A 27,301-nucleotide genomic window follows, 5' to 3' on the forward strand; every position below is an offset into this window, starting at 1 on the left:
AGTGTTCAGACACTGGGGAAGGGCAGGCCAGTGGTCCCGGGAGAAGGGAAGCGAGCGAGGTGAGCTTGCAACTGCCCGGCTCCGTGCCTGGAGGCCGTTTCCAGACGGTGGGACAGGGCGAGGGGACAGAGCCAGCATTCTCAGCAGTCCGGGAGACTCAGACGGTGCATGGGGCAGACTGGGCGGGATGAACTACTAGAGGGGGTGCAGGAGCCCGGGGAGGGTAACCCCAGGGATCTGCCAAGAACATCACGTGAATTGTTGTAATTGACTGTGTGTGCAGAGGATACAATCCAACGCTGAGATAAAGAACTCCCAGTAGCATAAGTGGAATGATTCAGAAAGACACATGAAACTGAGAGGGTGGAGTGGCCAGCCCTCATACAACACCGAGGGCATCAGACAGGGTTTGGGGATAGGGGGGCAGGTGTGCTCAGTAAAGGAGCTAGGGCTTCTGGGGCTGAGCCAGACCACAGGACAGCAGCAGAGACGGGGCCAGACCACGCAGGGCCAAGGGCCATTGTTGTGACCTTGCAGGGCTCATGGTGCACAATGCCACAGTAAAGTAAGTTACTTGTTACAGGACACCACTGCGATACTAATCTCAATGTAGTCATCATACCAAATAGAAATGTCAGAAGTTGAGAGAGGAGGGAGGGGACGTCATAATTAATATGATCCCCAGAGCCCTGCCCCTGAGGGCCCCTGACTGTGTCCCCCAAAGCCACTCTGCTATCCACGAAGGTCCTGTGTGAATGATTGTGGTGGATAATTGGGGTGAGTGTGATTTCCTGTCTCATGCTCCTGAAGTTGTGCCTGCACTAAATGACAAGAGCCGAGTTCTCAGCAGGGGTCGGTGGGGGCACGGACATGCAGGGCTGAGGAGGTATGGAGGTCTCACTCATCTCATTGTCAGGAACAGTGAACTTCTTGGGGGAGGAAAAGAAGTCAAAACTCTCTCTGACACAGCAGGCCTAATGGGGCAGTGTACCAGCACAAATGTGTCTGAGACAATTTGATAGAGAGGGGAAGGAAGCTAACTTTGATGAAATGCCTACTGTATGCTATCTTAAGGAACAATTTGGCGTACTTGAATATAGTCATTTGTTTCCAAGGGCCCTTTTAGTCTTGTTTCTTCTGTCTCCTCACATTTTCAGATAACTCTACCCGCATTTGTGTCATTAAACTAGATGGTGAGTGCTGCTATGAAATTATAGTCATGTTAAGAACTACTTGCTTTTAACTTCCTAAAGCATTTGTGATAGTCTCCCCCATGAGAATATTATAAACTTCGCAATAATGTCAAAATGTGTCAATATCCCAGCAATATTTGTCCCCCTTGCATTTTCTGTTTCCAGTGGCTCTCAGGAGTAGAATATCGCAGTCACTGAGTATCGTTGACTGTCAGCTGGCAGAATCCTATATATTTTAAAGAATACTTTCCTCATTAAAGATTATCCTGAGATTCCCCAGATGTGAGACATACAAACTGTTTTCAGTACGAATGTTTTACGTTTAGTTTGATACTTACGTTATACTCAGACACCACTCCTTTATAAACTTCGTAAAACTCTTCAACGTTAGCCCGATCCATATTGAACTATATTAAAACACACACACAACACCCAAAACCATAAGTTGATCAAGCAAAGAAAAGGAACTACATTTAAGCACTCAAGATTTATGATCTCTTGGATATATTTTCTTTAAAATGTAAAGTTTGCATGAATCAAATACTCTTAGAAGAAGGAAGTGTTATCAAAGGCTAGGTCATCAATAATAAAATTGTGTAACGATTGGAGTGCTTAATGTGTCAGCATTGCTCTTGGTCCTGTCAACGCAACATCTCCTTTGATGCTGTGACCACCCTGCCATGTGAGGGTTGATACCAGTCCCAATTTGCATGAGGTTGAGACTCAGAGGGGCTGTGGAATCCCCACAAACCTGGGTTCTATCTCAACCTGACCTCACTGGTCATGCTCTTTACCACAGAATGACACTTCTCTGAACAAAACTTCATTCCCAGCATAAGAGACATATATAATACAATGGTGTTTATGGATAAACTAGAGGCCTGGTGCATGAAATTCATGCACAGGTGTGTGTGTGTGTGTGTGTGTGTGTGTGTGTGTGTGTCCCTCAGCCCAGCCTGCACCCTCTCCAATCTGGGACCCCTCAAGGAATGTCTGACTGCCCAGGATCAGGCCTAAATGGGCAGTCGGACATCCCTCTCACAATCCAGAACTGCTGGCTCCCAACCGCTCACCTGCCTGCCAGCCTGATCACTCCTTAACCACTCCCCTGCCAGCCTGAATGACTTCTAACTGTCCTCCCCTGCCAGCTCGGTTGCCCTTAACTGCCCTCCCCTGCAGGCCTGGTTATCCCTAACTGCCCTCCCCTGCTGACCTGGTCACCCCCCCACTGCCCTCCCCTGCAGGCTTGGTTGCCCCCAACTGCCCTTCTCTGCCAGTCTGGTCACCACTAACTGCCCTCCCCTATAGGCCTGATCACCCACAACTGCCCTCCCCTACAGCCCTCTTGGGCAGCCATCTTGTGTCCGCATGGGGGCAGCCATCTTTGATCACATGGGGGTGGCCATCTTGTGTGTTGGAGTGATGGTCAGTTTGCATATTACCTCTTTATTATATAGGATTAGTGGCACACACAGAAAAAATGATACTAAAGAAAATTAATTCAAATGTTGTTGAGAAGGCTGAACATAAGATTTTCTCCCAAGCATTCTAAAGTCCCTAGTTAGTCTAGCTTATGGTAAAGCACCTGGAATTCCTGCTGCTCTTCAAAAAGGGTTGTAAGATATGTTAAAGATAAGCCTACAAAGACTCATTTCTGTCCAAGCTGCATTCAAATTTAGTTAGAAGTAAAAGTTCATCAAGTTTTAGTGTCTCAAAAACTAAGACCTTAAATGTTTTCAGAAATAGTCTCAGACTTTCCAATTTTATTTCCCACCTATCTCCACTCACTTTGCTTATTGTTGTCAAGACTGATGATTATGGAGAAATTCCTGCCTACTCAGACAATAATTCAAACTAGGGGAATTTATTTTATGAGCAACATAATAATTCAGGGAGGGAATTTTGTTTGGTTTCAGATTATTTTTTTAATCCTATATTCATTCACACAACCTGTGCTATTAATATAATAAAGTAGTAACAGAAAATATAATTTATTAAATACCTAGCAATTTGCACTGGAAATTCCACAATTCTTGCAATGGAAATTCTTCCATTAGGTAGAGTTATTTCATTTAATCTACTTAGGCAGACAACAATGGTCTCCTTGCTTAGCTGATAAAACTGAAGATAAGAATAGTTGAGCCCTGACCTATGTTATAAGTGATTAGAGTGTTGGCCCACACACAGAAGGGCCATTGGTTCAATTTCCGGTCAAGGGTACACACCTGGGTTGCAGGTCCAATCCCCATATGGGAGGCAACTGACGGATATGCCCCTTTCACATTGATGTTTCTCTCCACCCTTACCCCCCCCTCCCCCCCCTCAGTTCTTTCTAAAAAGCAATGAAAAAATATCCTCAGGTGAAAATTAAAAAAAAAAAAAAAAGGCTTGACATTTGGCTAAGGTCACATACCTAGAAAGCAACTGACCCGTGACTCATAATCAGATCTTTAGGACTCCAACAAAGAAGGACTGTGATTGTCACTAAATCACCATGCCTCCCCCACAGGGCCAATGAATCCTTTTAAGATTATTCTATTCTTGTTTTCACTGAGCACCTACAAGGACCAATCACTGAGTTACGTTATGGGTTAATCTAGACAGACTTTGATCAGTGTTTACAGCTAAAATTCCCACACTGGTTATTATTTAAGCAGGCTTAGGTCTCACAAATACATTGCCACACTGCTACTTTGGGAAGGTTTTGGCTCACCATTTCTTTATGTCCTAGATAAGATTCTTCTAGATAGATTCTTCAAATACCAACTTCCTCATCAGTCTTCAAGTTTTTGCCTGAAGACTTTGCAAACCAGTGGATATTTCTGACCTTCTCTCGGCCTATGGACAGCCCCACCAATCGGATCAGTATTTCACTATCATAACAGCAGAAGCTTGCTGGCCTTCCATACTGTAACACCCACATTGTTTATCGGGTTCCGGTAATCATTTGCACCCGATTCCTCCTCAAATGCACTGGTACGTGGAGCCCAGAGGCCTGAGCTCCGCAGGAGCGGTGCTGCTTCCTCAGTGAACGGTTTCCTGGACGGGAGCCAGGCAGTCTGCCAGCCGCAGAGGGGCTGAAAGGCGCTGGCTCCTCGAAGGTGCCAGAGGGGAAAGCCAGGAACCAGCACAAGGCCCTGGTCAGGAGAAATCCACCCAAATGATCTCTTCCCCCACTGCCCTCTGAGTCACAGATCCAAACAACAGAAAAGTCACTATAACTTCTCGCTTAATTCTATCTTTTGTTTGTAAAAATTAAATACTTTGTTTCAGCCCATATTTGCCAGCAAAGTTCCAGGAACTGCATAAACCTGTGCCAGCTTCAATCAGGTGCACAACTTGACTATTTGTTTTCTCAGTGAAGGATTTGATGGGCAAAATAATTTCGAAAACATTAGTATTATAAGATTACCAAGTTCAGTAACTCTATTATTATTATTATTATTTTGTATTTAATGCAGAGAAAACTCAGTGTAAAACGTCTTAAAACTTATGTAGAAAAAAACAATTCCTCAATAGGTTGTGACTCATTGCAAACTACGTACCATCTGCATAGCTGAGACCTCAAAGCCTGCGTCTCGGATGGCCATTAGAATCTTTCCCAGCAGTCCTGGAAATACAGAACAAACGCTTGAAAAATGCAAAACTTCTCAGGCATTTCGGTTGCTTAGAAATACAAATTTTCTGCATCAACTTCCTTTCCTTTGCTTACACTCTCTCTGAGGAAATCACATTTCCCGAGGGACACTGAGCCCCTGAGACAGCCTGCGATGGACATTCCATCCACTGGGAGGTGAGGGCTCCCAAAACATCGGGGATGACCCTGAAGACAAATCACTTCTAAGAAACTATTTTGCTCTAGGGCCCCTGAAGTCCAGTGATGTAGAGAACATGAAAATCCAACCACTAAAACTAATATTGCAAGAAAATGAAATTCCCAAGTCCTAGGTACACAGAAAGTTCAGAGGAGAAACATCAGGTTATAACTGAGGAGGCAGCAGAAGCTCCGTGGGAGTCTGGGAAAGTGAGCACGTCCTCACAACAGTGAGACGTCAAAAGAAAAACCAGCTGAAAAGAGAAATGGAACCCAAACGGATGAAGGCCCCGGGCGTCAGCAGGAGGAATGTGTGTAATGGGGTCTGTGAACACTGCACTGGTTTTCCCATTCCATTCACTTTCTATAAAAATATTCAGATTCTTTAGTTCTTCAAGTCAACTAAAATTCTCTCTCACACACATTCACACACACCCATTCTCACACTCACACACACCAACTCACACACACACACACACACACACACACACTCTCACACACTCTCACACATATTCTTATACACATTCACTCACACACACCCACTAACACTCACATTCACACACACACACACTCTCACACACATTCTTATACTCACACACATTCACTCACACTCATACATACCCACTAACACTCACACACACATTCCCATACACACTCACCATATTCTAGGTCATCTGGGTGTTCACCCAGTCATCCCAAATCACCAATAAGAAGCAGTGTCTGGATGTGCATCTTATGTAGGTTACTGTTACTGCAGCCAAGCAGTGCTACTTTCCTTGTAGAAGGGTGAGGGATAAAAGTAAAAATAAAAACAATGCCATCTATTTCTCAAATGACACATCGGTATCACATGAATGCCAAATGACATCATAGCACACTGTACAAACAAAAGCTGTGCAGAAGTCTGAGCGTGTACCAGGCTCATGTAAAACTCTGAACAGTCTGGCCTTCATGGTTAGTTTTGGCAAACATATATATATTTAAAAGCCAAGCCACCGGGAAGACAGAATGACCAAAACGACCAGAACAACGAGTTGCTATGACACACACTGCAGCACCCAATGGGCAGGATCAGGGCCCTGATCTGCCCCCGCAATGTCCCTCCCACACAGCCAGCTCTGCCCTTGATTGGCTTTCCCTACCCCAATTGGGGTGGGGTCAGTAGCCAACCACCCGAGGCCCTTCCCCCTGGCCGGCCCAGCCTTGATCAGCCCCAATTGGGTGGGATGGCTGGACCCCACCCATGCACCAATTCATGTACTGGGCCTCTAGTCACATTATAAATTTTATCCATTAAATAGCTTTGTTTGTACCAAATTTATAAAATTGTTTTAAACAGTTATACATGAAAAAGTTCATATTTAGCTTTATATTTGGAGATATTTGCGTTGCATTGTAAGTAAAATAATTTATTTAACACTGGGAATACATTTTTCCTTCAAAAGGAAACCCTGCCTGATGTGGCTCAGTGTTGAGCTCTGACCTATGAACCAGGAGGTGATTCAATCCCCAGTAGGTGGGTGCAGGCGGCAGCCAATGGATTATTCTCTCTCATCATTGATGTTTCTATCTCTCGTTCCCTGTCTCTTCCTCTGTGAAGTCAATAAAAATAATTTTTTTTTAATTTTAATATATAAAATAAAAGGAAACCCTGCCAAAAGCAATGGAGACTCCCAGAAAGCCTGAGCTGGACAACACAGGACAAAAGGGACGTGTTCTAGGAAGGTTACTAAGGCAACAATGATGGGGCAGCTGATCTGAGGGAAGGAATAAAGGACAGAAGAAGGCTCTGACATGATCAGCATGCCAACTGGGTTCGGGTGGCAGCAACAGAGAAGGAAGGAAGGAGTAGAAGATGTTGCCAAACAAATGTAACAGTATGAACCTCGACAGACTGAAGAGGAAGGAGGAAGGTTTTGAGTCTAAGTGACTGGCAGAATGTGACACTTTAAAGAAAACAAGAACAAATGAAGGAAAAAGACAATGAACTATTCTGAACATAGAGACAGAATTTTAGAGCAGGACACAGACGGGTACTTGAGGACAGAGCTTGGCCAGTGGCTGAAGAAGATCACTGAGTTGTGAAGGAATGAAGTCCTGGGATTTGGGGTACAGGTGCCATCCAACAGACAGATATAATGAGGTGCAGAGAGGTTAGAGCTGAAATGATGAGATTAAAGGACTTTTTGTTTGACAAAAAGAAGGGCAAAGGCAAAAAAGAGCTTTGAGTTTTAAAGTTTGGGAATTGAAGAATGAAAATGAATAAAGACACATAAAGGAGACATGCAAGAGAATAAAGATACTACTATGATATGACAGCAATATCACAGCGTCAAATGGAGCGAGAGTTCTTAGAATAGAGGGACAGTTAAGGCTTAACGGAGAATAAGGACCCTGGGAACAGAGATAACATATAATTTCAAACCTCTCCCATGAACTTTTTACCCTGGGAGACAAAACCCACTGGTCTCTTGGACTCTGAATGAACCGTTCACTCGTGTGTGATTTCCTAACCTCACACATTGATCATTTAGGAAATGTGAGCTCACTGAGTTACGCAGTCTTCCAAATGCTGACTCATTCCATGGGGCCACACTGAAAAGATCACCTCCAATAACACCACCACCCATTTCATCAGCTCAGTCTTCAGGCCCGGGGAGCTGTCAGGCTCAAGGTGGCGAGTAATTTTCCAAGATTCTTGGAACTTTATCATCACTTGGGTCTTTGCCTTGGGCAACAACTGTTGTCAGCTGCCATGTCTTTGCAATGACAGGATTACTTAATTTTGAAAAGAGTTAAGTTGCAAACCAGGGGATATTTCTGGGGTGGCTATCAGTCTTACAGGTAAACGTGGGACTCCTAAAAAGGCCCCTCATTGAGTTCCCAATTCAACGGTACAAGTGCTTCTCGTAATGACAAGGCTGTATGTGAGTGTGGAGCACAAGTGCCCTGGGTGGACTGCCCTTAGTTCACACGGAGTATGAGCAAGACCTGTACCTGAGGGTCAAAAATTACTCCCATTGCTTCATCGAGGGCATTCTTACGTAAGAGGGGCATTTCCCTGCAGCACTTGACAGCTAAGCATGCGTGAACTCTTGATTTGTGCGAAGGCAGTCTCCCCGGCCACTGCCCTTGCACCATCTGTGCAAATGTCAACACATTTAAACAGTCAAATAAATCATATGGTCCCGAGCTTTCCTTCTGTCCACAGCATGGTATTTTCCTATGACTGCACTCACATGTGGGATATAAAGCTAAAAACAACAATGAACAAATAAGGCAAACAAACAAAAACTCATAGACGCAGACAACAGTATAGGATCACCAAAGGGAAGAGGGGCGGGGTGGGTTAAGGGTAAAGGGGGTCAAATATATGGTGATGGAAAGAGACTTGACTCTGATGTATCATTGAAACCTATATATAATATATAACATAATTAACCAATGCTCCCCCCAATAAACTTAATTTTTAAGAAGGCAAATATAAACTCTTGGTATCATTACGTACACAGATTTGACCTCAGGGATAGGTCTTGTTTATTTTGATAAAGAAAATGCTTTACATGACTATTTAAGAACCCTGATCTACAATAAATATGAGAGCAGTATTAAGCCTTCTGCATTAACCAATTCGAAATGAAATCACAATCTACACCTGTTAGAAGTCCGTAACCTCATTAAACCAGCCCTGCAGAATGTACCAGTGACAGAACAATTCCATTCACAGATAAACCAATGAAAAGTTCTAGGCCCGCAGCACTGCCTCTGCCCAGCAGCCAGACACTAGGCAAAGACATTGCTTTTAATTATGTGGTTACGTGTGTAGGTAGGACAGAGAGGACCTAAGAAATCCGTCCTGTGTTTAGCAGCCTGAAAAGACAAGCTGTCAATAACCACATGTCCTTTCCTTTGGCCTAGATAGGAAATGGTCAGGTGACTGAAAAAATGGCCAATAACCATGCAGATAAAGTTAAAATGCAAAGCTGCCTGAGGACACAGGCTGGAAGGGCACACAAGGCGGAGGCTGCCTCCGGGCGGTGTGCGCACAGCCAGCTGGTGCCCCGGTTTGCCGGTAACTCTGTGAATTACCTCTTCGCTGTTTTGAATGCCAGTCACCTCTCCATCTCCATGTCTTGTGCATCAGTTCACAGCCTCCTAGTCCTCGCTGGGATGGGTCGAAGGCCTCCAAGTGGCCCCCCTGTATCCAACCATTAACATTGTCTTTCTGAAAACTCTTGCTTCTCCTAGGACTAGGAGGCCTCTCCCCCTCCACCCCTCAACCCCCATCCTCTTTGACTAGAAAGGAAGTTGACACCCATCCTGGTGTGTCTCAGGGGTTGAGTGTCGACCTATGAATCAAGAAGTCACGGGTTCAATTCCTGTTCAGGGCACATGCCCAAGTTGTAGGCTCAATTCCAGTAGGGGATGTGCAGGAAGCACAAGTTGGATAATAATTCTCTCTCATCAATGTTTCTCTCTATTCCTCTCCCTTCCTCTCTCTCTAAGAATCAATAAAAACTATTAAAATAAAAACAAAAACATGCCTCTGAGAGTGGTCACAAGGTGGGCATCCACCCAAACAGGGTCAGCCTTAGCACTCAGCTTCTGAGACCCGAGCAATTCCCCTAGGAATGGGCGAATTGTTTGCACAAGCCAATCAGAGTCCTTCCCTGGGGTTTTATTTATCAATCATTCATTCACTCATTCATGCATGCATTCATTTTAATTAGAACCAGGTTAAAAAGCACTCTTCCCACTGGGTTCATCCGTTCATCGCTGGCAGCCCTTATGCCCTTTCATGGTGCCAGGAAAAGGGCATCTAAGAGTTTGATGCTGACTGGAAAGCCAGAGACCCAGGAGATTGCCCAAGGCAGTTTAGAGTCCTCCCTAAGCCCAGATCACCCTTCCTTTCCCTTCCACTGGTAATCTGGGTACAGGAGCCAGGACTGGGAATTCAGGCTGGGTTGCTGGAGATGCACTCTGTCCTTGCCCAACCGCTGACTGTGTGGGAAGTGACATACTGCAGCTGGAAGGAAGGCTGCAGTAGGAAGGGTGGGAAGCGGGCACACATCTAAGGAAGGTGTGCGTGCGGATTAATAACCGATCCAATGCTCTTCTACGTATGGCGCCTCTTCGGCGCACAGCTCTCCCTGTGTCGGTGGTCATTTGCCACCTATCACAGTTTGTGTCCTCCTGCATCTGCGTTGCCACACGTTGGCCTGTGTCTATGCAGAGTGGAAGGGGGTTACTCGCTCCAGTTTTTCCTCCAGAGCTATTTTCATAGGAATCAACTATAATCACATTGTCAGACTCTCAGCACTTATAACCTGCCATGTAACTCGAATCATCTTTCACAGCCTTAAAACGTGAGATCACGTTGCCTTCAATTTTCATTTCTAAAACATTTCCTGGTAAAGCAGCATCACGTGGCCTAGGTCTCTGGACCCAGCCCCCCAAGGACCGGTCGGCTCCTGGCCTGGACGGAGGACAAGTCCAAAGGGCAGAGCCACGCCAAGCAGAAGGAGCTCCTGTCCTCTTCGGCTGGGCCTGTCTGCAGGGGAGGGTCACAGGCCACAGAAACTAATGCCTGGGGCTCCCGGCGGGTGGAGACTCTCTGTCTTTGCTACAAACTCTCTGAGCTCCGTTTTAACAAGTGTGGCTCTGCTCAGCGGCCATCACCACGTGTCCGGAAATGACAGGATCCTCTAGCAGACACGCAGATGCAAAGCAGGCGAGGGGAATGGAGATGTCACCCAAGTTCTGCTGGGAATGTGCAGGGACTGCTCCTCCTGCAACCTGGGCAATGGGGGACCCGGTGGGTGAACAGCTCTGGAGCTCGAAGGGAGGCGTCAGGGCGCTTCCAGAACATGACGCCCTGAATGGTGACCACTAAGTCCTAACGTTCGAAAAAGTGAAGAAGCAAAGCAATGAAGTGTCCACCTGATTCTCAAATGAAACAACACTCTTCCCACTAAATACGGTCCCTTAGGTAATACACACACAGGGTGTCCCCAAGTCTGAGGGCAGCTTTTAGTAACGGCGAAGACACATGCTACAAATAGGTAGCAAAATAGTATTTGAAAGTTCCATTACATACATTTTTTAAAAATGTTTACCAAGACATAAACTTAAAATCAAATATTTTTCAAAATCTAAAAAAATGGAATATGATTAATTACACTTGCAAGTAGAGTTTTTAGTTTGTAACATGTATACTCCTAATGTCACAAAAGCTAAAAACTGCATTCTGACCTTCCAGACGCTTGCCTTAGAAGTCATGCAGCGACCCAGGTAGGCCATGAAGGATCGCCAGGGGAGCCAGGGCATGACAGATGTGTGCGGAGGAACACATTGTTGCTAAGGAGTTAAGTTCTGGGGTGGTTTGTTACAAAGCAATAGATAACTGAAACAGGGCTGATTCCAGGTTTTAAAAAATGTGTTGTGATAGAATCACTATGATTACTATTATTAATAGTAATAGCTTCTTGAACACTGACTATATAAACCGTTCTAAGTGCATCACATGTATTAACTTGTTTATGAAGTAGGTCCTGTCACCTTCATCTTGCAGATGAAGAAAATGAGGCCTTAGAGAGGCTAAGAAATTTTTCCGAGCAAGTGTTGAGCCATAGAAGGATGATCATATCCAAATGTCACATCCTACAATAATCCCTGCCAGGTGCCCAGGACTTTCCCCGGCTCATGGCTGTTCCTTTATTGTGTTCCTTCTAATTCAGACAGACGACCATAGGTCTTGTGCTTGTCACATGCATCACTAAGCTCTGAGGGAGCTCGGGTTCCTGAGGCTCACATCACAGTTGCTAGGCGCTAGTCCCTGCTGCCTAGCAACAGCTGCTTCTTTATTCTAGTCGGGTATGGAGAGCAAGCCTGACGCCTGAAGATAAAGGACAGGGCGCCTTTCATTGCTTTGTCATGGACAGAGCCCCACTAATCAGAAAGGTGCAGAGTGGGGCCTAGTCAGTCCTCCTTCACACGGTGACACTGGATTCAAACAGTCAGTCTGTCTACTCATCCTCTGAGTGACTCCAGGGAGGCATCAGATAAGACCAGGTTTATACACACAGAACTTCGTGACTGAGAGCTTGAGACACTGTAACATAAGGTGTGTTTATGCTATATAATTTATACAACAATAAGGTTAAGTAAAAACATTTGAAAGGAGAATAGACATTCTCATGTTAATAACTTGGAAGATGGGAGGGGATTCCAGTTTTAAACATTCTAAAATCTTTGTCTTAGAAAAAAAATCTGGAGAGAGTGAGCAAGTCCACATTTTATTAAAAAAATTAAGAGGTAGGTACACATGCTAAAATTTCGGCAGGGTCCATTAAAGATGCATGGTATGGCAAAGGCCAATCAATTTTTCCTGTGAAGGGTTAGGTTGTTCATATTTTAGTTTTGCTGACCACTCTGACTCTGTCCCATCTTATAAAGCCCCTTCCTGTTTACTGTTTTATGTAGAACATAAACAACCACAAAACTCCACAACTGTGATATGCTAAGCAAAACTGGGCCTACTCCAAGAGTTTTTATTGAAACCGAGTTAGATTTACAACGTTTATATCCAATCTCTTTACACCAAGAAGTTCACACCTCTACCACAGTATTCCAGAGGCTAAATTACTTGAGGAAAATCAACTATAGAAAAGGTGGGAATGTAGGCCAAACTCAGGAAGTGGCTAAATTACTTGAGGAAAATCAGCTATAGAAAAGGTGGGAACATCCCAAACTCAGGAAGTTTCACAGGGTGGATGTGTTTCTTGGGCTCTTGGCCTCTTGAGCATCAAATTACCTTTCAGGGAGGAAACTGAGCCTCTGAAAGAGGCTCTGAGTAAGAACAGCTGATTTATAAAAGTAAGGAGCTTGATAAACATAACCTTGCTGAGAATAGTCCTCCTGCTCAATTAGCATATCAGAGTAATTCTGGTGTTACATTTACAAACTGGACAATATTCTACTAAATAATGTGCTTCTTAATAAGTGAATTACAGAAAGACAATATGACTTTTTAGAAATAAAATCTAAAATTACTTTCCAACAGCCTCCATGAAAATAGAATTTTTACAGCCAAAACATAACATTAAGATACAGAACACAATTATCTTTAATGAGAATTTTCTACACAATTTCACAGAGTAAGAGAACACATGGGTTTAAAAACTAAAGGAAACTGAATTTCAGAAAGGACAATGTTATGAACAATGCACCCAAACTGTTTATTCTGCTAAAGAAAAAATTTCTGACAGAATTCGGGCTCTGATACTTCAGAAGGCTAACTTGGGGGCCGTGGCAAGTGTAGAGGCCGCTCTCCCGATTCGCCACCTCCTCGTGCCCAGTGCCAGCATTAGGGGCCGTCAGGGCAGGTAATGGAAAACGCTGCTAGTCAACCAGACAGAAGCCATGACCGCTTCACGGACTTCCCTTACACCAGGCTTTAACTGAGGACAGGGCTTAGCTCCTTAAACTATGGGATGGACTTTCTTTCTTTCTGTGGGCGACAGATGTGGATGTTGGATTTTGTTAGCATATTAAGTCACTGCATTGATACTAAGGAGTTACTAGTAGGAATCATGGCAGCGGTAGAGGAGTACTCATCACGGTAAGAATGTCCAACACTGACGCAGCTCTCAGCTCAGCGCCGGGCACTGGGCCTGGGACAGACCTTGTAGTTAATTAAAGTTAGTCATTAACTATTACATTTAATGCATAGTTACCTTGTGAAGAAGGGATACTGCTAATCTCACTGCACAGATGAGGAAATGAGGTGGAAAGAGAAGAACCTAAGTCAGTTACCCAACAGCCCATGGAGAGTGAGTGGTAGAGTCAGGATTTAAGCCTGTGTAGCCTGATTTCAGGGTAAAATTAACTTATTTTATCAATGGAATTGAAATATATATATATATATATATATATATATATATATATATATATATATAATCACTGAGGACATCAAAACAAACACATTGCATTGTCTTGAAGTTAAAAAAGAAAAAAACACAGAAATATTCACCTTATAAAATCTGAGTCCCCCAAACGACAAAATATATTTCAATCGACTTATATAACAAGACCGAGAATGCCACCATCTGTTCCACAAACTAAGCTCTGTATTTTTGCCTAGCCCTCTCAGAAGTGAGACACTAACCACTGAATCCATACAGATTAACCACAGGACTAAGAACTAAGGCGCCTACATCCGCATGGCTTTATTATTTGTGCTAAGAAATTCCTACCCACAGAGATAAGGCTGTAAATCAGTAAGTGACTTCATTGTAGTGTCAGGAACTTCCCCAAAGTCCATTTACACTAACAACAGACTACTCAAATGGTTCTCTTTTCACAATATCTTCTCAACTTGGCAAACAGCTCACTGGTCAAAGAGCTGTGTACTGAGGAGACTTGGCTAAGATCCTGCCGCACTGTTTCCACGAATCCTAAACTGGGATCTCACCAACTCTGCCCAGTTTTCCTCAGATCTTTGCACTGACGGCCACCTTCAGGCTCTCAAGATGGACCTGACACTCCAAGTCCGCCCGCACCTCTCCCTGCGAAGTCTCCTGGGCTCCCCAAGGTGTGCTCTCTCCACTGGAACAGCAGTCATCTGCGCTTTGCTTGGTCAGCAGCTATCCTGGCCTCAGGGGAGCTGGTGGCCAGCCTCAGGGAACAACCTTGCTTTCCAGCTGCTCTTATCAATAACTTTTCTTTAACCTCTTTTTCTCTCAGATCCACACTAGGCCACGGGTGAAATTAAATATGCCAGGAAATGGGATCATTATAAAAAAAGATAAACATAAAGCAGCCAATGAAAGGGTGCCAAGTGAGTCTAATAATAAATTTAATATGAAACTTTACACTGTATTTTATGGAAGCCAGTTTATTAACTCTTAGCTAAATTGGGTTAATTATACATTTCAAAACAGTCTTAAAGCATCCCTATAATTGAGGTTTAGAAATAAAAGGGGGGGGAACACCTTGAAATGCCAAAGTTTAAAATGTTTTGACACTTGATTAAATTTTACAAAATTTCCTTTTACTTTAACTCATTTACCTCAAATGCTATGTATCAAATGTAAATATATGAATAATAGTTAATTTTTAAAAAACAACTCTGACTAAAAAGGATTTAAACTTGTATATATATAAAATTAGTCATGTGACATCATTTCAATAGATTTGTTATATCTATCTATGCAATTATTAAGAGCTAAAACTAGTATTCTCTTTGATTTCTTTTTCCATGCATCACATTTTTCTTTAGAAAAAAAAATCAGATAAAGATCAAATGGAATGAATTAAAGGGACAACGATATAAAGTTGAGGCCTTCAAACAAGAACTTGCCTCCTCACATTAAAATGTGTCTGTTGATTGATTGTGTGTGTGTGTGTCCATGCCCAGATAAGAAATGTGGGGGTAACATAAAATTCCCATTTTTTTCCTAGCCTGTCAACCCAGCCATTGCAAATGTCACTGCTACGCCATGTGACACTCTGCCGGGACTGCTGCACAACAGCGGGCATAGAGGAAGAACCCAGAGGTGACAGGAGACCAGAGTCTGCATCCTGGCTTCACTGCTAAACTGGAAATGACTCATAGAGCCTCATGTACCCGGGAAAGAATGACAAACCCACCCATTTGACATGACTGCTGAGATTAAAAGAGATAGCGTACAGGTGTACAGTCAACTACCTGGCACATATGGTAAGTTCTCCATGAATGTTTATTACCCATCATGCATGTTGCTCCCCTCTAATTATGGTCCTAAGGATCTATGAGATATTAAGATAATTCTGAGAAAATCAAAGAAGTATTAATTATACAACAAGATCTTTAAGGCTCATATCCTTTCAACCAATACTTCTACTACCAGGAAATTAGCCAGAGGAAAACACTGGAGATAGTGTCAAATACTTACATACAAATATATTCTTCAAAGATTTCCTTTTAAAATAAAAAAACTGGAAAACAATATAAGTATCCAAATGTTATACCAATCTATAAGGTTGCATAGTGTACAACTATTTAAATATTAATGAAGAATTAAGAGTAGCCAAAACTGCTCCTAAAATTAAATTGAAACCACAGCCTATAGACCTATATCTTGAACATGTTAATTACATTCACATGTGTCAGTTATACACATATACATACATATGCAGAATAAAAAATTTGGAGGAAATATCAAAATGTGAACAATGACTATCTCAGGATAATTAAAAACAGGTAACTTTTATTGTTTACTTAAACTTTTTTATATTTTCTACTGTGTACCTAAATTATTTTAATACTAAGAAAAAAATTAATCATTCAATTATGTTTATTATTTAGAACTAGAGGCCTGGTTCATGAATTCACCCACCAGTGGAATCACTTGGCCAACATCCCCCGAGGGGTTCCAGATTGTGAGAGGGCACAGGCCAGATCAAGGGACCCCACCAGTGAACAATGGGGCTAGGGAGGGACTAGGAAAGTTGGCCAGCTGGGGAGGGACTGTGGGAAGGCTATAGGGCATGTCTAGCCCATCTCACTCAGTCCTGATCTGCCAGATACCAGCAGCAAGCTGAGCTATCAGTTGGAGCATCTGCCCCCTGGTGGTCAGTGCATGTCATAGGGAGCAGTTGAGTGACCTTAGCATATCATTAGCATATTATGCTTTGATTGGTTGAATGGGCAGCCAGACGACTGGACACTTAGCATATTAGGCTTTTATTATATAGGATATTCTAGTTTTTTAAGGATGATTTTAAAAATTACATCCCATCTCATTTCCAAAAGGATTTGATCATAAGTTCCTATGAACAAAATAAGTTGGACATGTTGTATTCAAAATAGCACTTACCTTCGCTGATGGCATGGGGCTTAATAATGCAACAGGTACAATTGGTAAATTTAGCAGTGTTTGCTGGTCCACAGACTCCACTTGAAGGAAAAAATAATTCCATTTCCTAGAAATAGAGAGAACTGATCTTGACATTTGTAAAATGGAGATCAAGAATCAGAACTACTGTCAGTTAAAACTAAATAGTCACTATGCTCCTGTGATAAAACTAATTTAAACGAACCATATTCTGTAGCTAGATTCAGGCACTATTTTCTTAAAGTGTGTTTTTATCAATTTCAGAGAGAGGAAGGGAGAGGGGGAGAGGACAGAAACATCAATGATGAAAGAGAATCATGGATCAGCTGCCTCTTAAATGCCCCCTACTAAGGATCAAGCCTACAACTCGGGCATGTGTCCTAAGAGAGAATTGAATCATGACCTCCTAGTTCATGGGTAGACCAACCGCTGAGCAAACCGGCCAGGCCAGGCTGTGTTGTTTTACATGTGGTTCACTGAAACAACAACCCAGCCATGTGAACTAGTCAAAGGTGTCACACACATCAGTACCATTACCTATTAAACACATTTCCCTATTTCTAAGCTTCTACCACTATTAATCCAAACAAACATTTACAAGAGCACTTTACTAATCTTACTAATTCAGAGACTTAACAGAAAGTAAAGTTACACAAAAAAGTTTTCATATTACTTTGTGATGTAAGTTGGTTAAATATTTTCCATAAAGCTCCTTTCCTTTAGCCTTTACTTTTCCCTAAACTGACCAGTAAGGAAGGACAAAGATATATAACTTTCTCCCCTAAATAAAATTCAGACTCAATTTGATAAGCTTTAAGTATATTGCGGTTATACTATATTTTATTTAACAAATTGTAAAGTATATGGTTTCACTTTTTCATAAATTTTACCTTGACAAGATCCTATGGTAATCTCACTAAAGCATTTGACTAATCTACATTATATCTTCAACAATAAATGGTTGCCCATTAAACGTTTCTCCCAAACTTGTACATGGTAATATTTATATAAATACTGGAGGCCCAATGTACAAAAGTTGTGCACAGGTAGGGTCCCTAGGGCTGGCTGACGATCAGGGCCGATCTGTGGGGCAACTGGAGGAGTGATAGGGGCCCCTGCTTGCACCAGTCTTGACCAGCACTGTCCACTCAGAGCCCCTCCCCACTGCTGTCTTGCTCTCATTGGGCCATTGGGGCCAGCATCACATTCACTGTAGGCTGAATAAGTCGGGCAGAAGCAGGCTGTTCCAGGAGCAGCAAGTTGGGACACAGGAAGGGAGAGACTGGTGAGAGGTTAAGCATAGAGAGGGCAGCGGCCAGGTTGAGGGGAGCTTAGGAAGCTATGCCACAAGAGAAAAAAGTTCACGGAAGGGTTTGCAATCATTTAATTGTTAATACAATTTGTTTTTAAGAAGGTCACCCTGGGCATGGTTAATTTTTACTTGGGCAGGATAGAATTTCCATAAACTGATTAACAGGAGAAAAGACAGGAATCAGGAGGCTTCTGCAATAGCCCAGAACATAGAACAGTGATTGGACCACAGCAATCAGATTCAAGGTCTCATTTGAAAGGCCAGATTCAAGGTCTCATTTGAAGGGATTTACTAATAGACTTGTAAGAAAAGCCAACTGTTATAAAACTGTCTAATATTATTTAACTGCACACATGACTAAAAACCATCTTAAATGAACTGAGAAATGTCTCTTGATGCCAAGAATAAACTTGTACTTCGTTAACTCAATGTCAGTGTAAACCCAGTGTAACTTCTTATTTGTGTGGATTTAAAGTAAGGAATGATGTAGGAGAACTTTTTCATAAACACTAGGTAGATATAGGAAAGAAAAGGATATTAAACTTGGAATTAGAGTGCTAGGAGCCAAGGAGAGAACAGAGCTTTTTGAATATTCGCTGTCTGTAAACTGGTATTCTCACATAAACTCAATAGTTTAAACACTGATGATTCTTCTAGGAGTGGGACAAATATTTTAAATGGAGAAAACTTACCTTGGCTGTAACCAGGTTACCAGCTCCCAGGGGAGATGTATCACTGAAACACTGTTTAATCCCAGGCAAAATGTCAAGGTTTTCTCTACTAGGAGATCAGCTGCATCAATCCACCCTCCATCAGCAGTGACGGAAATGCTAAACTTTGACGTCACACATTTCCCGAAACCAAACTGAGTGGCAGTATGTGAAACACCTTACTCGGGCCGCACAGGCGAAGGAGTCGGGGCCGTGAGCGGCGTTTCTGATGCAATCGGCTCCAAAGAGGGCCCGGATGCTGCAGGGCGCGTCCCCACGCGCCATCACGGAGTTGGCGGGTCCAAGAAGCCGCTTCCATTCACAAATGGCATCGTCTCTTAAGATCTCCATGGCGATCACAGGACCACTGGTGATGAACTGGATCAGCTCACTAGGAAACAGGCGGAAGATGGGTGAGCTTCATTGTTCTGGCCGACTGGGCATCTCTCTTCTCTTCACAGGATGCATCACAGTTTGAGCACTTCAACACATACATGGTTATTACAATCTCAGGGCTACTGGGTAAAGTGGATTTTAGGTGGAAAAGGTGCATTTTTCATAAATCAAGTGTCTTGCAGTGCCCTGAATTGCTAGTGCTATCCAATCAATTACTATGAGCAGAAAAATCACCGTTTCATTGGACTGAGACTATTTCACTGCCTTAAAATGAACCCTGTTGATCTATGCTTCAATCAATAAGCATTAAGTTTGTCTAGTTATAAAAAAAATCAATAGGCCTTCAAGAAATACCCTTTTATTAGCATAAAAGCTGCAGTGACTTATTCCTTATCTTAAATTTCAAAGCCTACACATACACTGAGTCAGATAGTACCCCAAGATATGAGAAACAAAGCCTCATTTTTTTACTTTATTTGTGCACAAGGCAACAATGACAAGTTTAACTGTGAGATAAGGGACACCGTTCCTCCTGCTCTGCTTAGCGGGGACAGTCTACCTTTTAAAGAAAGCCCATGCTTCTCTCTCACCTAAGCGAAGAGAGGCGGGCCCTCCTGGAGACAGGAGCAGGGCACCGCAGCCTCTGTGCCTTTCACTCCTGAGTGCCACACACACTTCCTGCCCTGGTGAACCGTGTTCCATGAGCCAATCCTCTTCAGTACTGACTTTTTAAATCATTTCATGTTGCCCGGCTGGTGTAACTCAATGGTTACACATCAACCTATGAATGAGGAGGTCAAGGTTCAATTCCCCATAAGGGCATATGTCTGGGTCATGGGCTCGAACTCCAGTGTCAGGCATGCAGGAGGAACATAATAAATTTCTTACATAAAGCTTTTTTTAAAACCACTATTCTGCGCAGGGTACCAAATGACACGTCTATCATAGCAGCTTGGCAAAATCTTTCTTTATTAAAGATACAAGGACTCCTTTATCAATAGTGATATAAGATGCACAATGATCAGCTAAATTTAAAAACAAACCAAGCCCTAGCCTGTGCAGCTTAATGGTTTGAGGTTTGGCCCTCGCACCGAATGGTCACAGGTTCAATCCCTGGCATCCCTGGCCACAGTTGGCACCCAATCGATGTTTCTCTCTCTCATCCATGTTTCTCTTTCTCTCCCATTCTCTCCCTCCATCCCTCTCTCCCAACTCTTTAAGAAAATATCAATGGAAAAAATATCCTTGGGTTAGAATTAACAAAACAATAAAATATAAAATAAAAGCAATAGAAATATTTAAGACATAAATTCAGTTTCTAACATATATTTGTTGCTATGTTTTAAGAACAAAATGTATATAAAATTATTTAAAATGTAAGGGTTCTAAGAAAATTTACATATATATATATAGATATAGATATATTTATATAGATATAGATATATATATTTTGGCATTCTGAGGTTTGGCCCTCAGATATAGGTATATATATCTATATCTATATCTATATCTATATCGATATCGATATCGATATAGATATAGATATAGATATAGATATAGATATAGATATAGATATATGAGAATGCCAAAATAAGAGTTTAAAAGCACAGCAGAAATTAATATTAGACATAAAATATAATTATCACTCCATGTTAAATCTACTAAAATCTAAAAAGAAAGCAATGCTCCTTATAATTTAAACAAACATCCTATTGTTTCTTATTCAAGTTTAAGATACTTAATGATGAGATAAGGACAGAAAAGCCAATTTTTAGAAAATAATTCTTTGCAGCCCAATTGGCATGGCTCAGTGGTTGAGCACCGACCTATGAACCAGGAGGTCATGGTTTGATTCTCGGACAGGGCATTTGATTCTCAGGTTGCAGGCTCAATCCCCAATAGGGGGCATGCAGGAGGCAGCTGATCAGTGATTCTCTCTCATCATTGATGTTTCTCTCTCTCCCATCCTCTATAAAATCAATAAAAATATATTTTAAAAAAAGAAAATACTTCTTTGCAGTTGCAAGATGTTGCTGGGGTCCTTTTGACAGATTATTCTCATATAGCAAAACTTTTAATTGTAAAATTATGACTCATTTTCCAGGATATTCTCCATTAGCCTCCATTTCAGTACCTACTTATAAAAGGGCTTTGCCTGATGATCTATATGAAAATCCGCTGCTTCTTTCCTAAAAAATAATAAAAATGATAACACTTAGCAATTACATAAGAAAATTATTTCACTTTACATTAATAACATAAAAATAAAACCCTCTATTGATTTTATCTGAGTGTGAATTATTTTTAACCAAATATTCTGCTTAAATACACGTCCTTTCCATTTTTTTTTGCATTGCATATTACCAACCTAAAAAAAAATTCTAGAGATCAAGGGGAAGAATTCACAAAACTGAAATGGATATACGTAGTGCAGTCTACAATGAGGTAACACTCCATGCCAGAAAAACTCATTAATGTGGTATTTCAGAAGAGTTGGCAGCAAGACTACAAAACAACCAATCCAAGACTACAAAACAACCAATCCTCAAAACAACCAATCCTCAAAACAACCAATCCTACAAAACAACCAATCCAAGACTACAAAACAACCAATCCTACAAAACAACCAATCCAAGACTACAAAACAACCAATCCTCAAAACAACCAATCCAAAACAACACAAAGATTATGGTTGTGTTTTTCTCTTTTGAACTGCTAAAAGAGAAAAATGCACAATCATAATCTTTAATATCAACAAAAAGGAGAAAAATCTTACTAAACTACTAAAACGGTTTCATTATTTTTTCCTACATGTCCCTGGCCATTATCTTCATTCAATATCTAAAACTGAAACTGCGATGAGAGTTCATGAATTTTCCCCATCCTTCTTGTCTCATTCTTCCTTAAAACATGTCGATGGAAGAGATACCAACAAGTGTATCTCACCTGGAGAAGAACTGCTTGGTTTTATTCAGAGGTGCATGGGTCTCTCACAGGATCTAACCGCTGATTCTTCCATGAAGTATTTACTGAGTGCCTATCGACTGAAGCCTTTATCCAAGAACTAGGAAGACCCATCGGATGAAACTTGGCTGCTGCCTTTAAGATACTATGCTAATGGAGGGACTGACGCTGGAGCCAGTGAGTTTAGAGAAGACTAAACTATTGGCAGACCTCCCATGGGTCTCTGGTGGGCCTAGCATGTCTCACTGTATAAGCTAGGAATGTGAGGCCCTGACTGGTCTTTATCCCGCCACTTCTCAGAGTCCTGTTCATGGTGATTATCTTTGAGGGATGAGATCATGTCTCTTCAGTACAAACAGCAGGCTTGTTTACTGCTTCTGATGAAACAGTGGTAACTCAAGTTCAATGCTCCGCACTGTGATGCAATCAATTGTGCAGATAACACCCAGCAGGGCCCATATCCCATTATTCCCATGGCCATGGAGGAGGCAAGGGGAACCAACACAAACATGACGTCCGTGCTGCTTGCTGTGCCATACAAGGTCCTCTGTCTGTGGCCCAGAAGTCTCCTGCCTTTGGCAGCAGCCATGGAAAAGTACCAAACTACCTCATTAGCTTTGAGCTGGGTAAAGCCAAGACTCGAGAATAGCATTAATAGAGATGCATGAGACGATATGAACAATGAGAAGAAAGTATCTTGGGCATCTCTAGCATGGGAACTGGAAATGTGGCAACATAAAAAATGTTCCCTCTCACTGAAACTACTGAAATGTGTATCTCCATAATCCTGCCTGATAGGAGAGCAAGCATTCTCAATTGTAACCACTGTATGCTCAGTGGGCAAATTTGACTACTTAGAAAGGGTCATGACCTTGGTTTCCAGGAAATAATAATGATATCACTAGTACTAATGCTACTACTACTAATGGCAAACACAGAGGTACACCTATGATGGGCCAGGCTTTCTCAAAGCATCTGACATACAGTAAACTCAAGTCGGCCCTATAAGAACTTTCTGGCACAGGTGTTATGATGACCTACATTTCACAGATGAAGAGACTGAAGCACAGAAATAAGTTGTTCACAGTCACACACCGTTACAAGCAAACTAGCTCTACACTCTGCTCTGAAATATAAGCCTCCTGCCTTCCTGGTAAACTTAGAAAACACCTGCTCAGATAGAATGAAATAGGTATATTTCAGGTATATTTCCCAGTTACATATATGTTGGTTGGGTGGAGCTAAATACAAACATTTCCAAATGCATCACTTTTGAAAATCTCAACAATAACACTCCCAAGTCAATAGGAATAATGCGACTTCATTTCTCCTTTCATTTCTATCCAGTGTTCTACAGATGTATTAGATTACAGTGAGCACACAGTGGGTTACAATGGCAGCACACAGGGAATGAGGCAGTAGGATCTGACAGCTACTGCTAACCAGCTGCCTTGTGTTTTCTCATTCTAATTAGATAACTATTCTATTTATCAGTCAGTGTGGGAATTTAAATTTTTAAACAATGAGATGAATGATAAAAGATAATTTTAAAAAGGGGGAGGGGGCCCACCAGACATCGCATAACTGGAAATTATCAACAAATTACCTTGAGAGCATCATCATTTTGAGTTTGGTGATAGTAAACCCAGCTTTGATTATTATTTCAATTATTTCTCCAGCTTTGGAAATGGCATTTGGCTTAATCAGGGCTAACGTTCTGCAAAGAAAGAAGAAAGTTTGAAAGCAGCTGAACAGATTCTACTTTTAATTCCCAAGCAGTGGTTGTCTCCCTAATCAAACATCACAATAAATTATAAGTGCAATGAAGGTCTCTAAAAACTTCTGCAAATTAAGTTAACTACTTTTCCGTCCATAAAATCAAAATAAGATACCCAATATAACCATAATAATAGCTTAGGGAAAAATACATTAAAATTGTAATTTTAATGTGCCAAAATTGGAAAACACTTTTTTAAAAGTTCTAGTTCTTAGAATACGTTCTTTGAAAGAAAAACTTTTTAAAACATTGTATTAAATATATTATCAGCTTGATTTCTAATCTCATTGTTTTAACATGTATGGGAAATAATTATAAATTCTTCTATTAACAATTACATATTGCTGGAACCTGTTTGGCTCAGTGGATAGAGTGTCGGCCTGCGGACTGAAAGGTCCCAGGTTCGATTCCGGTCAAGGGCATGTACATTGGTTGCGGGCACATCCCTAGTGGGGGGTGTGCAGGAGGCAACTGGTCGATGTTTCTCTCTCTTCGATGATTCTATCTCTCTATCCCTCTCTCTTCCTCTCTGTAAAAAAAAAAATCAATAAAATATATTAAAAAAAACAATTACATACTATTCACACTCATATTCATAGCTGAATGATGCACAAGGAACCAAATGCCTTCCCACTTGGTGATGAACATGGTCAGCAAACACCACCCTAACTTTTTTAAAATATATTTTTATTGATTTCAGAGAAAAGGGAAAGGAGTAGAGAGAGAGAGAGAAACATCAATGATGAGAGAGAATCATTGATTGGCTGCTTCCTGCAAGCCCCACACTGGGGATTGAGCCCGCAACCCAGGCATGTGCCCTGACCGGGAATCGAACCGTGACCCCCTGGTTCATAGGTTGATGTCCAACCACTGAGCCACGCAGGCAGGTCCCACCCTAACTTTTTAAATCTCTCTCCTCCAATGCTGCCCCAGAGCAATGACTCGCCTCCGAAGCCACAGGACTAGTGCATTTTTGATGAAGGAGATCGCCTGGGTGCCCTCATTTTACTATTGAGGAAATTGGGCCCAGAAAGGCAACCTGGCTAAGATCTCAAAGCGGTCAGTGGCATCTTCAGAAAAAAGCAGCTACCTGACGGCATTCCCAGCCTGCACTTTTCCCGCACCACAGACCTGTCACGATTAATGTTATTAAAAGGAACATCATCACAAAACCCACGCCTACTATTGCCAGCTTGATGTCTGGTCTCATTGCTTTAACATGTATGCTATACATTGATTTGGAAATAATTACGAATGCAAGATGAAAATCAGCCCGGTGGGAGTCACTCAGTGTATGTGACACAGATTGTGGTCAAGAACAGCAGCCACTTCCACTTTATTTCCAGTTGTGCGACAGGACATGCACTCAGGGATCCACAAATGGAGATTGGTGGGGCTTTTTTTCTCCAATGAGACGCACTTGGCAGAGGCTCCCATGATTTAAACAGCCTTACTCACAGCTGGATGTAACTGATGGCTGGCTATTAAAACTTTTGAAAAACAAATAATTCATCTTGGTCTGTTCAGTACCAGACTATCTTTCTTCTTTGTTTTGGAGCAGATGAGTCTCCTATGGTATTTTATATCATATGGCTTCATTGAGCACAATGAAAACGAGTCCCCTTTTAGCTCACATTATTTAAATATGACAAGCCAAACCCATCAACTGTCTATGCTGAACTCGGGGGGAACTTTTGCAAACCACAGCTCTTAAAACACAGACGCATCAGCACTCGTCGGCGTCTGCGAGCAAGAAGCAACGTGAAAAACACGAAACGGATAGGACTTAGTTTAAGATGCATCTCTGATTTCTCTTAATGCCTACAGGAGACAAAGGGTGCTTACTGCAATTAAAACCCTAAACCCGGTCATATCTGTTCTGCTTAACTGTTCCATAGATGACAATTAAAATGGACTTTGGAGGGAAAATAAGACAGGATCAGCAATCATGGGCGTCATTTAGGAGTGATGATGGCACCATGTGAACAGCGCCTTGCTTTCTGCTGCTGTAGGATGGCCACCCCAAAATGCAGCGGCCTGAACCCCTTCCTCAGGATCCTGAGGGCTGGCTGGGCAGTGGTTTCACTGGGGTCGCTCTCGCAGCTGTGTCTGGTGGGGGACTTTGCTTGGTGTGAGGCTTCTCCTTCCTCCTTCAAGCACAGCTGCGTGTCCGGTGTCCCTGCACTTAGCAAGCGCCCCCTGGAGCACAGCTGCTGCTGTCTCTTTGGCCAAAGCTAGTCACACGGGGAAGCCCAGTGTCAAGGTGAGAGGGACCGTCAAGGACACAGCAGCCGGAAGGGTGGCTCCCTGGGCATCACCGCAATGAGCTTCCCCTCACCTGCTCCGAGGCAAGCTCTCAGCACACAGCATGAGATGCTCTCAGAAGAAAACCAGAAAGAATGAAAATCGTCCTTGGGCACTAACACTTCTCAGCAGTGGCAGTGAAGAAGTTTGGCCAGCCTTCACAAGACTCAGGCAGGATAGAGATTTCTGAAAAGCAACCATCCTCACAGTCAAGCAGAAAGCATGTTCCTCCTACACCTTCGGGCTCAAATGGAGACTGCAAGTCTGGATGCGATGAAGATGACCAAGCGCACACTGTCCCACCGACACCCTGCACGGCGCTGTGGGCTCCATGAGGGCTGCCACCTGTGTCAACTTTCACCACGTCAGTTTATGTGGCTGTTTCCAAAGGTGTGCATTCTTTCCCTGAGCATGAAGAAGCCCGTCCTAAGACAGAACCCTAGGCCCAATTTATGGTTTCTTTTAAGTTTTGTTTGCGAGGGCGGGGTGTGTGCTTGCGCAGGGTGAGGGAGAGCCTTGTGGGACAGCTGTGGTTTGGGGGAAGGGCCGAGCCAGAGCTTTCCACTCACCACAATGCAAAGCTTTTCAGGGCAATCCATCCACGGAAAACTAAAAATAAGGACAAGTATTTTTCTAAAGCAAAGATAGACTGACTAGGTATTAAACAATGATTGCTTCCAAAACGAAAGAAAAATGGGAATGAACGCTGCATTAACTTGGCAGCACTGCCTGCTGGTGGATCTGAACGTTAACTCCCTAGGGGCGGGGAGCAGACCCCACATGGGGTGCTCTGCAGTGATCTGGGCGGTTGCTCCACCTAGGTAGGGGTGTCGAACTCAATCAGAGAAGGGGCCAAAATCTAAAATCCAGCCTAAATCGCGGGCCGAATGGTTTACTGAACAGTCATAAACTGTCATTGTGATGGAAACGCAGCAGAGTGCAGTGATGACAGCGC

The 27,301-nt window shown here is 42.5% G+C and overlaps 1 protein-coding gene across 2 annotated transcripts in view; it reads right to left on the minus strand.

Annotated features, from left to right (window-relative positions):
- Window positions 1-27,301, minus strand: part of NME7 (NME/NM23 family member 7) — a 98,699-nt gene that overhangs the window by 51,609 nt on the left and 19,789 nt on the right. For both annotated transcript variants that reach the window (XM_045582952.1, XM_036443051.2), the window contains exons 4-9: window positions 23,872-23,982; window positions 21,440-21,490; window positions 19,089-19,296; window positions 16,866-16,971; window positions 4,739-4,803; window positions 1,532-1,600 (exon numbers count right to left, since the gene is read on the minus strand). In XM_045582952.1, coding sequence (XP_045438908.1) covers window positions 1,532-1,600; window positions 4,739-4,803; window positions 16,866-16,971; window positions 19,089-19,296; window positions 21,440-21,490; window positions 23,872-23,982 — 610 coding nt within the window. The remainder of the gene's footprint in view (window positions 1-1,531; window positions 1,601-4,738; window positions 4,804-16,865; window positions 16,972-19,088; window positions 19,297-21,439; window positions 21,491-23,871; window positions 23,983-27,301) is intronic.

The sequence above is a fragment of the Pipistrellus kuhlii genome, unplaced genomic scaffold, assembly GCF_014108245.1.
Source record: "Pipistrellus kuhlii isolate mPipKuh1 unplaced genomic scaffold, mPipKuh1.p scaffold_m20_p_18, whole genome shotgun sequence".
Lineage (NCBI taxonomy): Eukaryota > Metazoa > Chordata > Mammalia > Chiroptera > Vespertilionidae > Pipistrellus > Pipistrellus kuhlii.